The 16,313-nt window shown below is 43.1% G+C and overlaps 1 protein-coding gene across 1 annotated transcript in view; it reads left to right on the top strand.

Moving 5' to 3' along the window:
• The window catches only part of LOC147432025 (Tetratricopeptide repeat (TPR)-like superfamily protein), a 198,294-nt gene that overhangs the window by 117,436 nt on the left and 64,545 nt on the right, over window positions 1-16,313 (top strand). Inside the window, exon 10 of the mRNA XM_086491834.1 lies at window positions 7,545-7,616. Within this exon, the coding sequence (XP_086347960.1) occupies window positions 7,545-7,616 (72 nt within the window). The remainder of the gene's footprint in view (window positions 1-7,544; window positions 7,617-16,313) is intronic.

Genomic DNA, 16,313 nt, shown 5'->3' with positions numbered 1-16,313 from the left:
CCCCTTGGGTGACCAAGACCAAAATGCTACAGTCATTTCGTACACACATTGGAGAACACATGGAACATATTTATTTTGGAATTTTCATGTAAAGTACTTCTTTACACAAAGTTATTCAGTAGAATACTGTCAGCCTATCAGTATCCCTGAAATCTCAAAAGAAATTAGTGACTATTCCATGGAGGTAACATGTGACCAAGGAGCGGAGTAACTCCCCTCTTGTGCAGTCCGCACCGCACCATATTGAACCTGCTTTCATTGGTAACTCTTGGAATAGTTGGTGCTAAACCAAAAGCTTCAAGGTAAAGCTCTACTATTTGAGGGGTATTTGCTAAGTCTTCCTCCTCCATCCACTTGGCATCAAGAGCCGGATAATTCCTGAACTTGACAAAATAGTGTTGTGTCAGCTTACCTTTCACTTTCCTTACCTTGTGAGCGAGAACTTGTTCGGGAATGAGTATCTCTTCTGTCTCTTCCACTTCGGGTTGCTCGTCTGGTTCCCTATCCACTGGCACTTCACCTTTGAAAGGTCTCAATAGACTCACATGCAACGCATTGTGAATCTTTCAAGTATCTGGTAACTTCAGTATGAAGAAGACATCATTGATCTTTTCCTGTATTTGGAAAGGTCCATAGCATAGCATACTTAGCTTTAGAAAAAGCCTCTACTTATCCTTCCGTTTTTGTAATCGTGCCTTCTCAAACCAGAGTAGCACCCAATCCTCCTTCAGCTGCAAGTCAAGTCGATGCTTGTCTGCTACCTTCTTATACCAGGCTTGAGAATTCTCCAAAGCCTCCCGTACCTTGGTAAAGTAGTGTCCAGATCATGTGTATTCTAATCTGCTTTAAACATCTTATCTTTGTGCTTTATTCCTTCACAAACCAGAGTAGCACCCAATCCTCCTTCAGCTGCAAGTCAAGTCGATGCTTGTCTGCTACCTTCTTATACCAGGCTTGAGAATTCTCCAAAGCCTCCCGTACCTTGGTAAAGTAGTGTCCAGATCATGTGTATTCTAATCTGCTTTAAACATCTTATCTTTGTGCTTTGAATGGGTGGAACCTTCCTGACACCTCGATAATCTCAAATGGTGCCTTCCCCGTAGGCGTATGAACTGTGTCATTGTAAGCAAGGTCCACCAAACAAGGGCCTTAATGTGGATTATCTGAAAATAAAAGTGTGACAAAAATATTTGCCCATCTCATCTGCTTATCTGAAAGCTGCTTCTGGGACAAGAATTACCTCAAACTCTGGTGATCGGTGAACATTATAAAGTCTCCTCTAAGTAGCAAGTGGGGCCACTAAGTAAGAGCATGTATGTCAATAGCTGCTTATCTGTGCAACCCGCTCTGATCGCGAGAACATTCTACTATCATAAGCTTCAACATGACCCAAAAGACTAGTGCCCCTTCTCGGTATTTTTTTTTTTTTAATGCTTATCAAGACTCAAAGTACAATGTCCGAGGGTCCTTCTGTAACAGACTTGGACACTCCAAGTCAAGAATCGATCACCACAACACCAAATAACCACTTCAAAACAATTCACAGATCACAATAGATTTGCACTCGCTTGACGGAGTTCCGTGCCTAGAGATATTGGCCCCAAAGACTGGCGCCCCTTTCGGTATTTCTTTATGTATTAAATCAGCGTCAAAGTACAAAGAGCGGTTAGGGGTTCACTCTCAGACTCTGCGTCGAGATGCTCTGCAGAGTGAGCCCTAAACCGTTTACTTAAAGGTTACAAGGGATGCCCAAAAGCAGAGCCCCAAAAGCTTCCAGTTCAAAAGCAATTTCTCTCTCTCTCTCTCTCAAGAGAGCAAAAATAAAGCAAATTCTCTCTCCCTCTCTCCAATTCCTCTTGCGTAGCAAAAAGCCTCCAAATTGCGTCGCTAGAAAGGAGAAAAAGCAGCCCCCGCGTTTTTCGGAAATCCGTATACTAGCCACGTGGCAATTTTAGGGTTTCAGCCAGAGATTAGGGTTAGGGTTTCCAAAAATTAGGGTTTTTGGCAAAAATTAGGGTTTGCAGGAATTTGAGGGTTTCTGGCAGAAATTAGGGTTTCTGTTGTCGGTAGCCACGTCATCACTTTGTGACATACCCCTCTCTTGAAAGCATTGTAATCGACCGCGATTACGCCTGCAAAACCGACAGAAGCCATAAACCGTCTTAGCAGACATTGACTGTTAGTACCTACGTACTAGGGACACACATCTAGCACATGTACCAAATCGACAGTCACATCACACGACATCAGAGGACATCACTAGACATCACAGGACATCACATGACATTCAACATTCATTCGGATCTTAGACCATGATTTATCGGCAATGTACATCTAGATCCAATCGGGACCTCATCGATGTCCGATTGACTAACCCCTATTGCAACCATGTCTATTCGAGATCAATCAGACCAAAATGCTGCAGTCATTTCGTCTATCAGTTCCTGCACTTAAAAGAAGTCAAGAACAAATCAGTGTCATAATCAGGAATTCCATTTCATAAAGTCATACAGCAGAATACTGTCAGCTTTCAGTATCTCTGAAGCTCAAAGAGACATCAGTGACTCTAGTATCTAAATCAAGGCATCTGTTGACAAAGGAGCGGAGTGACTCCCCTCTTGTGCATCCCACTGCACCAGATCTCCGGCCAAGCTGAATTTTGGGTTCCGTTTGGAGTAGACTATGGTAAACCAAAAGCATCGAAATAAAGTTTCACAATCTGAGGAGTATCTTCTAGGTCCTCCTCCTCCATCCACTTTGCATCCAATGCAGGATAGTTCTTGAACTTAACCAAGAACTGCCTTCGGACTTTACCTTTATTCTTGTATCCTTATGTGCCAAAATCTGTTCAGGAACAAGGATCTCCTCGTTTTCTTCCACCCCGGGTTGCTCATCAGGCTCCCCATCATCAAGCACATCACCCTTAAAAGGTTTCAAGAGACTCACATGGAATGCGTTGTGAATCCTCCAAGTATATGGCAGTTCCAATCGGAAGGAGACATCATTTATCTTTTCAGTGATCTGGAAAGGTCCGTAGTATCACATACTAAGCTTTGGAAAAAGCCTCTCCTTTTCCTTTTTCTTTCTAAGGCGTGCCTTCTCAAAACGTAAGAGCACCCAATTATCCTCCTTCAATTTCAAGTCGCGACGATGGCGATCCGCTGCCTTTTTCTGTCGTTCTTGAGACTTTTGCAAAGTCTCGCGAACCTTGGCAAAAGCCGTATCCAAACCTCGCGTATATTCATTTGCTTCAAAAATCTTATCTTTCGTGCTTAGGAAGGGTGGAACCTTCGTAGCACCTTCAACAATCTCAAATGGCGCCTTCCCCGTCGAAGAGTGTATCGTGTTATTGTAGGCAAATTCCACCAAAGGTAAGTACTTTTCCCACTGAGTCTTCTGAACTGAGATATAAGACTTCAATAAATCTAGAACCACTGAATTTGCAATCTCAGATTTCCCATCAGTCTGCGGGTGGAACGATGATGAGAACTGCAACCGCGTGCCAACGTTCTCCCAAACTGCCTTCCAAAACAAACTCGTAAATCTGGGGTCTCTGTCGGAGACAATCGTCTCAGGCATGCCATGTAATCTGAAGATCTGGGCCACAAAGACTCTCGCTAAGTGATCCGGCTTGACTGTTTCTTCACTGGAATGAAATGAGTCTATTTGCTAAATCTGTCAATAACAGTCCAGATACCATCGTGACCACTCTGTGTTCTCGCGAGATCAAAAATGAAATCCATTGCAATACTTTCCCAGGGGCGGATGGGTATGGGTAAAGGCTGTAACAATCCCTGTGCCATATGCCTGTCAAACTTGACCTTCTGGCATACTAAGCAACTGTGCACAAACTCTTCTAGATCCTTTTTGAGTCTCGGCCAAAAGAAGTATCTCTCTACCCCCTTCATGGTGGTAGCAATGCCGCGGTGACCCGTGAAAGGTGGTCAGTGGCATTCAGTCATAACCTTTTTCCTCAACGGCTGTGTAACGCACAACATGGTTTTTCTCATCAAGTAGCCTTCCCGAATGGATTATCCTGCCAGTGTCTCCCCATCCCGTATCCGTGTGAAAATATCTGCAGAATTTGTATCTGTGGCATACTGATCGACCATATCCTCGAAGCTCCTATGATGTATCGCGGAAATAGCCAGAACCAACGGCTTCCGAGACAAAGCATCTGCCAACACATTCTTCTGTCCCTGCACATGAACAATCTGGAAGTGAAACTGTGACAAGATGTTCGCCCACCTCATCTACTTTTCCGAAAGGTGCTTCTGTGACAAGAAGTAGCGCAAACTCTGATGGTCTGTAAAGACAGTAAAATCCGCTCCGAGTAGGTAATGCCGCCACTGAGTAAGAGCATGGATAACCGCCAAAAGCTCTTTCTCATAAATCTGTGCTGTCATCTCCGGCCTAAAGAACAATCGGCTCTCGTAAGAAATGACATGGCCTTCTTGCATTAAGACCGCACCTAGACTACGACCACAAGCATCACAATATACTTCAAATGACTTCTGCAAGTCCGACAAAGTCAAAATAGGTCTCGTAGTCAATTTCTCTTTCAAAGTCTGAAAGGCAGTCACCTCTGTGGATCCCCACGAGAAAGGGACCCCTTTCTGTGTCAAAATATGCAAAGGGGAAGCAACGTCTGCAAACTTTCGTATGAACCGCCTGTAGTACGAACACAGTCCCAAGAAGCTTCTAACTTCATGGACATTCTTCAATCGGGCCAATCACGTATAGTCTCTATCTTGGCCGGATCCATTATCACTCTTGCTTGCTGAGACAATGTGTCCCAAAAAGTGTATCTCTGGTAGGAAAAATTCACTTTTCTTTGCATTAATCACTAACTTGTGATCTCGTAATGCCTGAAAGACCCGAAGCAGATGATCTCTGTGTTCTGCCTCATTCTTGGAGAAAACAATGATGTCGTCAAAGAAAGTGCCAACAAATAGCTTGTACTCTCGAAAAATCCTGTCCATCATTCGGTTAAATGTCGCAGGAGCATTGGTTAAGCCAAAAGGCATCACCAAAAACTCAAATAACCCTAAAGTAGTCTGAAAGGCTGTCTTGTAGACGTCTCCCCGCGCGATTCGGATCTGATGATATCCACTCTTCAGGTCAATCCTGCTAAAGCACGAGGATCCCTATAACTTGTCGAGTATATCATCGATCCTAGGAATCGGAAATCTGTTCTTGATGGTGATTTTGTTGAGAGCTCTATAATCGATGCACATTCTCCAAGATCCATCTTTCTTCAAAACTAACAACACTGGAGAGCAATATGGTGAAGTACTAGGCTGGAAAAGACCCTTTTCCAAGAGGTCTTTCACTTGGTTCATAATCTCTTCATTCTGTGCTCGGCTCACACGGTAAGGTGGCCGGTTCGGTGGTGTGCTTCCAGGTATCAGATCAATGGTATGCTCTTCAGGACGAGCAGGTGGTAACTCGCCTGGTTGGCCTTCTGAGAAGCAATCGGCGTGAGAGTGGAGAAAATCTTGGCGTTCTTTATCAAGTTTAGACATATTTGTCCTATCCTTATCACTCAATTCTTCATAAAGATCGAGTAAACAAACAGACTGGATTTCATTAATTTTGAAATGGCCGAAGCCAATACAATAGGGACAGACTCGCCCTTCAGTTTAATATTCAAGTACAATGGTTGTGCCCTTCTCTGTAGTCAAAGTCGCTTTTCTCACCCGATAATCGACTACGGCGCTGTTCTTGTGGTACTAGGAAATCCCTAAGAGAATATCACAACCCTCCAAAGGCATTATGAAGAAGTCCTCATGTGCCAAATACCCCTGACAATGCAACGGAAGTTTGCCAATGACAGGTGTAATGGCTATGTCCCTGTCGGGTGCCGCTAGAATTGCCTCCGCAAGTGGTCCCATTCGATCAGGAGTGATCTCGAGCCGCGCCGCCAATTCCGGTGAAATGAAGTTGGCCTTGGCTCCTCCATCAAAGAAAATCAGGGCCTCTTGATCTTTCACTTTGCCCCAAGCTTGGCAAAGTTCTGTACTCTCGTCCATGGTGTCGGGATCGGTACCCACACAATCTGGAACCGGTCCTGTTTTCATCTTGCCTTTTCATCCACGTTCCTCAGCTGCTCTCAAACTCTCAGGCCTGTCGTCGTCCTTATCATTCTGTTCTTTCTATGCCTCTCTAGGGCAGTTCGCGGAGATATGTCCATGTTCCTCGCATCCAAAGCACTTCCCCTCCTTGATGAATTGAGCTTGCTCCTGAGGAGTAAGCTTGGGTCATGCATCCTTTTTCTCTTGGTTGCTCTTTCTTGTTCTACTTTCATTCCCAGAAGTCTGTTCGGCTCGTTGTGTCATGGCCTCATCTGTGGGATAGGTCAGACTACCAGAGTGAATGGCAAAACCCCACTTCGCATGACTCATCAACTCTTGAATAGAAGCTGACTTCTGCTCCAAGCAGTGATCTCGGATCTCTATAGGTAGACCCAAGGTAAACCGCTCAATCTGTTCTCTGAACGAGATCTTCTTGAATGAAGAGGCGGGTAGAAAAGAGCTCCAGAATCTTTCACAGTAAGCATTGATTGTATCTTTCTTGGTCATCCGAAGATGGTTCCAAGCAGCTCATATATCTCGTTCATACTCTTGCGTTAACCAAGAAGAAATAAAAATCTTCTTAAATTTCAGCCATTTAACTGGAGGAGTCTTGTTTAAAAGAAGCGTGGACCACCAAGTGCGAGCATTCCCCTTAAAGTAAGAGGCAGCTCTCCGAATCTTGGAGTGCTCTGAGTAGCGTCCTCCCGCGAAAGTGATTGGAAAGGAAACAAGATTGTCTATTGTGTGACAACAGATGTTGGTTGACACTAGTTATCTGCTTTTTGCAAGAATGAAAAGAAGGATCATTGGCTCATGTAAGCTAAGATATATCCATCAGTCTTGCAAGATGTTTTTCTGAATAACTTTGTTCAATCTTGCAAGGTGTTTTTCTAATAATTTTCTTAGCTTATGTAGAAAAGAAGCTTCACAATCTACTTAAAGTTGTGTTTGCATGTAGTCATCTTGCGTTCATACATGCTAGGCATTTGTTTCCATGAATGGTAGAGATTTAACCTCCGGTTACTGAAATTTTTTAGTTTTGAGTAATTGGCTGAAGAGCAAAATTCTTAGTAACTGAGGGTGGGTTGGTTGTCGAGAATCAATCGGCTACAGTTCTGAGAGTAACGAAAAGACTCCTGTTCATGACAAGTTACAGTGGTGCAGAAATCACCATAAAGGTAGGATCGATGTCAAGAAGCTATCTTATACAATGCATCTTTTTCGCATTGCAATTGATATTGGAGCAATATAATCACCATACTTGTTTTGAAAATTATGGAGACCAAATGGGCATCATTGCCCTACCTCATAGCTCTAATGTCATATAATTTAGCTAGTGATGTTGATACTTCAGAGTTTATTTCAAATCTGAGACTCTATCATGGAGTTGGAGTTCTTTGCGCATCTATCTCTATTTAAGTTTCGCTAGATTAGGAACAGGGTTTAAAATGCTACTACTCTTGAGTGCAGGGGGCGGCTGTCTCTTATGCTGAAGCTGGTGAGTTCAGCAAATCGGAGTCCATGTTGCTTCAACTTCTCAAGGTAAGGTAAGTCTCTTTAGAATTCCTAACATTGCTTGTGAGGTTTTTCAAATGTAATATTTTACCGTAAATGCACTATCCATGCTGCCCTTTGGAGCTAGATTAGTGCAAGATGGCTGTCCCGCAAAGCCCAACCAACTGTTGTTGCTTTTTAAAGCCCAAGAGTCAAGTTGACAGTTTATGTGCTCCTAGAGAGCTTATTTAGGTTTCAAAAAGAGTCTGCACTCACCTATGAGTATTGTCAATGCTTGTGGGATGAGAAGGATACCATAATGAGCATTTGCAATGTTTCATGATACATGACGACATTGTACCAATCATGTTGTGTTGGATGGAAAGTGAATTTTTATTACTACTGACATAAGCAAGGTAGAAAGCTTCTTTAGTATAAACAAGGTATATGGATCCTTGTTTGGCATGTAGACAACTGGCCAAATTATTTACTTGCTTATGGGTTGGTGCGCATGAGATCTCCTAAGAAGATTTGTGTGAAAATACTTGTTAACCACCATAGCCAAGGGATTGAGTTGGTCAATACAAAGGAGGGTCACTCGCTTTACTTTCTGACAAGGAGCAGCAGCGTGGATATGTAGGGAGGACGTGCTCATAGATATTGTTATAAAAGCAGCAGATTAAAAATTTTGTCTCTTTAATGTGCTTGGGGATTTGGCTAACAAAGCCTTAATATCCCACCTGGAGTACAATGTTCACAGAAACATTGTAATACTCTTTGTCCATTGATTGATGATGTGGCTACTTTAATGGTCAGATAGAGACGGTAAGGATGACTGGACAGAAGCTATATGGTTAGCAGATGACGTGGCAATGTCGATGTGTGTCCAGTTGTGTCGGATTCTGGGAGCGGTCTCTCCGGGCATATAGCAGGTGTAGAGTGTTCATCAATTAAAAAAGAAATATTGCCCCAGGGCCCCTACTTTAGGGGCCAACGCATCTGAAAGAGGCACTAACCTCTTTTGTCTCTGGTATCACTAGCTAGAGCTCAGCGAATTGTTCTTCTTTGGACAATCTAATCCAAATTCTGCAGCCCGTCAGCTGCATGGAAACAATCCTTGAACATAATCAGGAAGTGGAGGAGTACAAAGAGGTGGAAGTCCATGTGGAAGAGGAAGAGAGAGGAGGAGGAACAATTCCCAAGACTAAGGCAATATTAAAAGTCACAAAACCCTCCACCAGCAAGGATGTCAATTCTTTTTTTGCCATAGAAGATGCAGCAATAGCAGTTATTGTGTTAATAGATAGCCGGGACTATGCCTAAATAATCCTAGACAGGAAGAGCTCCCACCTTTACTGGGATGACAAGAAAGCAACGTCCATGGCTAGAACAAGGAAGTTATTAAGCTTTTGGGACCTCTATACTTGCAAATATGGGTGTTAGGTCTCATGCAGGGTAATGTCTTTCGGCCGAAAGTGTGGTGGTATATACAGAAGACAGATGGCGCAACCTTTCGTGGTCAAAACAAATTTACATTGCTTCGAGCCTCTCTTGTGATCAGCTTACTCCGGTGGAGGGCAGTGTTGTCAGGCCGATCAAAGCTAGCCTAATGGTAGGGTTGTGTGTGTTAAAACAGCAAAGCAAAAGGCCAAGGTTAAAGCTAGCATAAAATATTGGAAATGCTTCTTGTGATACTGCCATGAAAACTTTTTCAGCTGCTATTTTTGCTGAATGTATCAACAATGCCATCCTTAGGCCAATTCTCTTGCCAACCTGAGCTTTGGCGTCATCAAGAAGTTCCAAATTCTTGCTGAGAGGATTTTTCATGCACGTAGAAAGTAGTATGCAAAGTAGTGTCGGCTATTCAATAAGGCCCAATCTCTATTCAATAAAGTGCCTTTCTTTTTCAATCATTTCCATCTTTCATAGACTTTATATTACTTGACATCACATACTTGTTGACTTTTAGCAAAGAGGATTTCAAGGTATGTGGGCAATGTCTGGTGTCTATGAACAACAATCCTAGAGACTCGTATGAAATTTTGAGTTTTTGTGCACTGTTCTTGCTTTATCCATTGCTTTATGGTGTGGAACTATGAGGTAAAGTTTGCATAGGGATGATACCATTAGTCGTTGCACTGAAATATAACAGCGTTGCAGCTATTGGTAACCATGAAACAATTTGTGAGTAAGAAAGCTTGATGAAAGCTAGTTCCTCCACGTGGCAGCCATATAACAAATGCATATGGATACAAGGTTTTTAATAAGTAAGGTTGCTACTAATAGGATAGGTCAAGGAGACTGACCAACTATAAATCCAAAAAAGCCGAGTGTGGATTACTTATTGTTGAGGTAAGCTTTTAGCTTACACTCGATACATGACCAACCCGTAAAACCAAGCATACCAACCATGCACCATTATGTGCATGTATGCATCCCACTACATAGATATCTAATCATATGCTTCTTTATGGTCACATGCTATTCACTATAGCCACATGCTATTTCACCCTTTTCCCACATGTGATGAATATCACTTTCTAGCATTAAATGCCACCTTTCACTTTGAGCCTATATAAGGTCATGATGCTTAGCTTGTATTTTCTCCTTCGTCATCATAATCAATCAAGTCTACTTTCTATTTGCTCCTAATTGTGATGAAACTTCACTAGATGAATGCCTCGGTGGTCTATCCACCATAGGCATTACATGCGGTATCAAAGCCGATGGTTCACACCTAGCCCTATAAATCCGTTTATTTGATCATCGTCAGTAGTGTAATCAATTGCATTAGCACTTAGGTTTGCATTTAGCTTTTTTCGAATAAGCTCATTAATCGAGCCCTTAAAACTCATATCATTAGAGTGTATGTATGTTCTTGTTTTGCATTGATAGTCTCTCATATTATGTATAATATCACCTTCAATTAGATCCTCTCGACTTATCATTTTACATATTGGTTGGTGTGTGCATAGCTTCAATCCTCGGATTCAATTGTGCACTTTCCAGTGAGCATAACATAACACGAGTCAATTTACCTTGACGTGGAAGTCTCAGTTTTGAAGCAAAGCTGAGGGCTAAGGTAAACGCAGAATCATCGAGATCATTTCTGTTGGCTGGCCAGCAAAGTTGGAAGTAGCAACCTGCAGGGATTGTTCTGAATCCAACTGTTTCTAGCCTTCGGAGCCTCATAGTGCTCCGTGCTTTGTATCCCTTTCTTTTCGTGGGTTTTCCTCGCTTTGAGGTTTCCCACTTGTAAATTAATCAAAGCAGATTTACAACAAAAAAAAGATTGTTCTGAATCCTCAATCCATTTGGGTAGCACACAACAGAGGTTTTTTTTTGTTGCGCACCACATTTGACTTCGACCTTGTCCATAACTGGCCAAATTCGTTGGTGCTAAAGTCAACTCGGTGCCACCTAAAGCTTTCCCATCTATCGGGTCAGCTCCACATACAGTACACACACCATCACTCATGGCGTGCAGTTTTGTCGTCATTCACTGCTGCCCTACCCACGACCATTAGTGCTCTCCTCGAGATTCGAATCTCACACCTTTACTGCAGTTGAGGCCCCACGACCTTGTACCCACCGTTCGGCTGCCCTAGTCATCCTGCAATCGATGCACTGCCATTTCCAAAAAAAAAAAAGAGTGTGCAATCACCTTGCACTCGCACTACCTCGTTAGGTTTAATTAATAATACCTTTTGTTTATTTAAAATCAGCCCATTAAAGCCTGGGTTCCCACCGCTCACCCTTTGACCCTACACACCTCGGTCTTCAAACATTGCTTAGGTGGGCATTGTCATGCACCTAAGGGCCTTGATTTCCAAAGTCACACCAAATGCTCAAATTTAAAGGGGAGGTATCTCTTGTCGAGCACGCTTCTCACCACCTCGGGTCGGACCTGGGTACTTTTTATATGGTGCAGTGAGAGAGATAATGTATTATCAATATCTTTTTTCCAACATAATACCAACTCTCAAGGTGAAGTACAATGTAGGGAAAATAATGCCGATGTCCTTTTGCAAGTGCACTACTATGTATGCATTATCCAATTCAAAGGTTGTTGAAACCCAAGAAGCTCCAAGCCATGGATTTGCACACGTATTTTCACATTTTTTACAAATCTATTGCATCCGTATTGGCATGTATATAAGCACTATGTCCATGAATAAGCAGGGGCATACACCCAACCGGTGTTTCTTCAAAGATAATGCTAAGAATTCAAAGAATCCTAGAGATTCCAAAGGTAAAGTTCCCATTGTGGAAGAAGAAGAAGAAAAAAGGGGACGTCATCAATATCTGTATTGTGATGGGTTTTAGACACTACCCCAAACCCAAAGTTTGGAGGTAAGACCTACCCTCTTTTGCATTAGATTCACCTTATGAGCCATGTGACATTTAATGACCTAGTAACTTGTGTGTAGCGGAAAATAGCATAAACATAGTGAGCATTTCATTAGAATAGATTCCTAATGAGCATATCAAGAGTGCTTGGATGGAGAGAGCAACAAAAAGCATAACACCTAGTTAGATAAGCATGAACAATACTTCAAAAGAGAGAGAAATTAAGCTATTGACAACAGTTGAGGACCGGATTTACATGGAGCAGGTCCCTTCTCCAGAAGGCTTTCTATTATAGGTTTCCCCCATCAAGGGAGACATTTTACAATAGAATACTTTGTGTTCCTTCAATAACTTGTTGGTGCAATGAAGATGGAAACTTCAAGCACCATGCACATACTTATAAAACACAACATCAATTCCCTCACGGTCTCAGATCTAAGACCTCACACACCTTCGAAGATGGTGAGAGCTAGCGGGGTATGGGAGTAGATTGAGAGGAAGGAGTAGTCTTACGAGAAAGAAGTATATCTCCTCACATAATAACTCATAAAAGCTTAGCATAGCTTAGTAATTAGCATGGTAGAGGAGCATGAGCATGCATTGAAGCTTGGCTCTTGGTTGGATTTGCATCACAAAGCCAAGAGTTGTTGGTGTAGGCCTCCCTTCTCACCAGCTTGGAGTAGATGATGAGCTTTCCATTAAAGCTTGAGAAGGAGAGAGAGTCTTCTTTACCTCACACATGAGATTGTGTGAGTGTGTGTGTGATAATGCCTTGCCAAAATCAGCCCCCTCTCTCTCTTTTGGTCGACCCCTCTTGCATTTTACTCATGCTGGTACCCCATTGGACCCTGCAAAGCTTAGCCAATGTAATTGAGAAGCATAAGTGATAGCCTTTTGACATGTGTTCCCCTTTCTCCTTTTGTGAGAGCTTTAGGTGTTTAATTAATGCAATTAAACTCTCATTTGACCGCTTTGTCTTTTGGCCAATAGGAATCAGGCAAGCCATTGGGCTGCTGAATGCTCATTGGACCCCTTGGGAGACTGTCCAATAGTCTTTTAGAGAGCTTAAGTTCTATTGGTTCTTTTATCAAGTGTTTTAAAATAAATTAAGCTAAATGCACTCTAGCCTAATTCTCATTGGTCCACCTGTATGGCCATCCAGTAGGATTTGAATGCAGCTTGGGGGCAACTGGGCTAGGGAGCTGACATGTGTCCCGTATTCCCTTTGTGTAAAGAGAGCCTGTGAGTGTGTGTGTGTGTTTCTCTCTTATCCCCTACCTTTAGGGCTCGCCCCCTTTCATGTAGGGATCTAGGAAGACTTTGTGTATAATTACAAAGCATCCAATTTTACCTAGAGTTTGACCATTGGACTTTTCATTGAATTTTGGAACCTTAGCATTTCGGAAGCCTTAATGGGCTGAACTTTAGGGTCTTTGAAGCCCATCAATGCACATTGCTCTTTTGCAGATGGCCTCCCCTTTGGATCCCTATTTTCCCTCCTTTGGATCCCTACTGTGGCCGGTCTGCCAGCTTAACCAATATTCTAGCTTTTTCTCCCGTGGTACTTCCCCATATTAAATGATCAGTTTAACATGAGAAAATCATTTAGGAGAATTAGATATTAGTTATCTATTGTCAGCCATTCTAACAACTTTTAGGTGTAATATTTTTAGGTGTTCTTTGGCACTTCAAGTCCTAGTTGCTGCTCCTCTTAACCCCTTTGGAAAAGCGCTCAAGCTCCTGTACCCGTGGCTCCAATATCATAATTGCAAGGAATAGAAGAGAGGGTCTTTCAACACCAAAATAGTACCGGCTCTTGTCAAGCTTCTAATAGCTCAATAGTGGTTAAGCCATAGGCAAGCCTTGTAGGACTCCACTATTAAGACCATAGGTCTCGACGGTGATGCCCCGTTATCGGCACGAAGTAGAGGCACTGCAAGACTAAAAAATCCCTATTCTACTTACTCAATTGCAAGTAATAATACGAACCATTTATAGCTATCTTGTTAGGTGCAGCGGAATGAATGTCGTATTTTCTCAAGATTAGTGATCTTTATTTGCTCAAGGTTCCTTTTAGTTCTTAGGGAAGGAGAGAGCCTTCCGTCTTTATGGAGAGTGCTATGATCACGAACAAAGCGAGTGGATATTGTGCGTGCAAGTGTATGAGACTGAGAGAAGGAGAGAAAAGAGATACGACACCCGAGAGGTTGTAAAACCCTCCTCCGAAGGCCCCACTCTCGTCGGCGAGAGTGGTCTACTTTGATTGCACAAAGGTGTACAATGCGTATGCAATGGACTGATGCAATGGGACTATGTCGACGACGACGACGGTGATGACAACGACGACTTGATGGCTGAAATCTGTGATCTTCTAATCGCTGAATTTCGGGACTGCCTTGGTGGCTGAAAATGACTGTTTTGGCTGCGTTTTTTTTGGCTGTGGGTGAGCATTCTGCAACCAATCTGGGGCTAATCTGCTACTATTCTAAGGCTGAAAATTGTGTGTATCTGTTGTCGATTAGGGTTGAGAACAAAAACGCTGATGTACCTTTGCTGCTAGCCAAAAATGCCAGGCTGTTCTGGGTCAGAAAACCAAAAACGCTGATGTGCTCTGGTGCTTGCAAAACGCTAATGCTGATCTGGGGAAAAACGCTAGGGCTGAATGGTGCTGGGGGGCGATCATGCAAGGGACCTGCTGTTGCCGGCGGTAACTGCAATGGAAAGCGCTGGCTCGCGCATATGTCCAAAAATGCTACGAAGTTCTGGGGGTATGGCGAGGTTGGGAGTCCAAAAACGCCAAGGTGCTGAGGTACTGTTGAGAAGTTACCTGTTGAGCGGGAAGCTCCTGCTGCCTCTTTTGCCAGAAAGTGCTAACTTGGGTTTGCTTATATATTAACTTAGCAAAATTTCCCTACCTACTTTTGTTGGGAAGTCACTTAAAAATAATAAGTGAAAATACCAAAAATAGGAAAATAGGCTAAATGCACTGGAAAATTCTCCTGACTGAATCTGATGGATTCTGAAGGGAATACTCATGATCATGTTGTGTGCAACCAGAGGATATGCATCTATTGCCAAGTGATTGGGCATGCACGGTCTACGAATAGACTCACAAAAGTGCCAGATCACTGCTAATCTAAACTGACTGGACTGACTGAACCCTGTTGTGGTGTAGCTTGTCCATGGACACATAGGGTTGGGATGTGTCACGTGACATAGCTTGAGGACCTCCCTTCTTGAGCAAGAAAAGATGAACCTTGTGCTCTGATACCAATGTAACGTTTAATGACCTAGTAACTTGTGTGTAGCGGAAAATAGCATAAACATAGTGAGCATTTCATTAGAATAGATTCCTAATGAGCATAGCAAGAGTGCTTGGATGGAGAGAGCAACAAAAAGCATAACACCTAGATAGATAGGCTGAACAATACAGAGAGAAATTAAGCTATTGACAACAGTTGAGGACCGGATTTACATGGAGCCGGTCTCCCCTCCAGAAGGCTTTGTATTATAGGTTTCCCCCATGAAGGGAGACATTTTACAATACAATACTTTGTGTTCCTTCAATGACTTGTTGGTGCAATGAAGATGGAAGCTTCAAGCACCATGCACACACTTATAAAAGACAACATCAATTCCCTCACGGTTTCAGACCCAAGACCTCACACACCTTCAAAGATGGTGAGAGCTAGCGGGGTATGAGAGTAGATTGAGAGGAAGAAGGAGTAGTCTTACGAGAAAGAAGTATATCTCTGTATAGCAGGCTACAATGTCACTTTCATAGGACACACAGTTAGTACAGTTGGTCTGGTCTGGTCTGGTCCACACTGGACGGACTCTCTAGGCTAGGCAGTGACACGTGGCAAGGATACGGACGGTGGTCTAGTGGACGGCGTGGCTAGGTCACCACCACCACTCAGTTTGGAGATAGGCTTATGTGGCTGACATTTATGAGCCATTGGTGGATCATCTTCTTCATATATGGTCCAGCGTCGTCGTCTTGAGGGCGAGTCTATACACACAGCACGTCTTCACCATCCCTACACATCTGAGCCTCGACACCCCCATTGTACTTGTGAGTCCCTGGGCTGGAGCTGAGTGTGCTGCCACGCCAGAGTCTATATCGGTTCTTTGAGATAGTCGAGCCCTATGGACTATCTCTCTATGTTCTGGCCTGCTATTGTGTCTCTGTGAGATCAGTTGTTATCTATTGTTCCTTTGTTTTCAGTCTGTTTTGAGTGAGATTGTCGCGCACATTGCACTGAGTAGCACCCACTGTAGAGAGCACGACACGTTATCCGTGCTACAGGTGCTCTCTTTTTTGGCACACCGGGTGGGACCTCAACTGAAGTCTCACTCTCTGTTGAGGTACAAATCGAGGAGCTAGCTGGTTTT

Source organism: Adiantum capillus-veneris, chromosome 20 (genome assembly GCF_014529385.1).
Source record: "Adiantum capillus-veneris isolate H3 chromosome 20, ASM1452938v2, whole genome shotgun sequence".
Taxonomy (NCBI): Eukaryota; Viridiplantae; Streptophyta; class Polypodiopsida; order Polypodiales; family Pteridaceae; genus Adiantum; species Adiantum capillus-veneris.
Note: the sequence above shows the minus strand (reverse complement) of the source record. Positions and strands in the feature narration are given on the sequence as shown.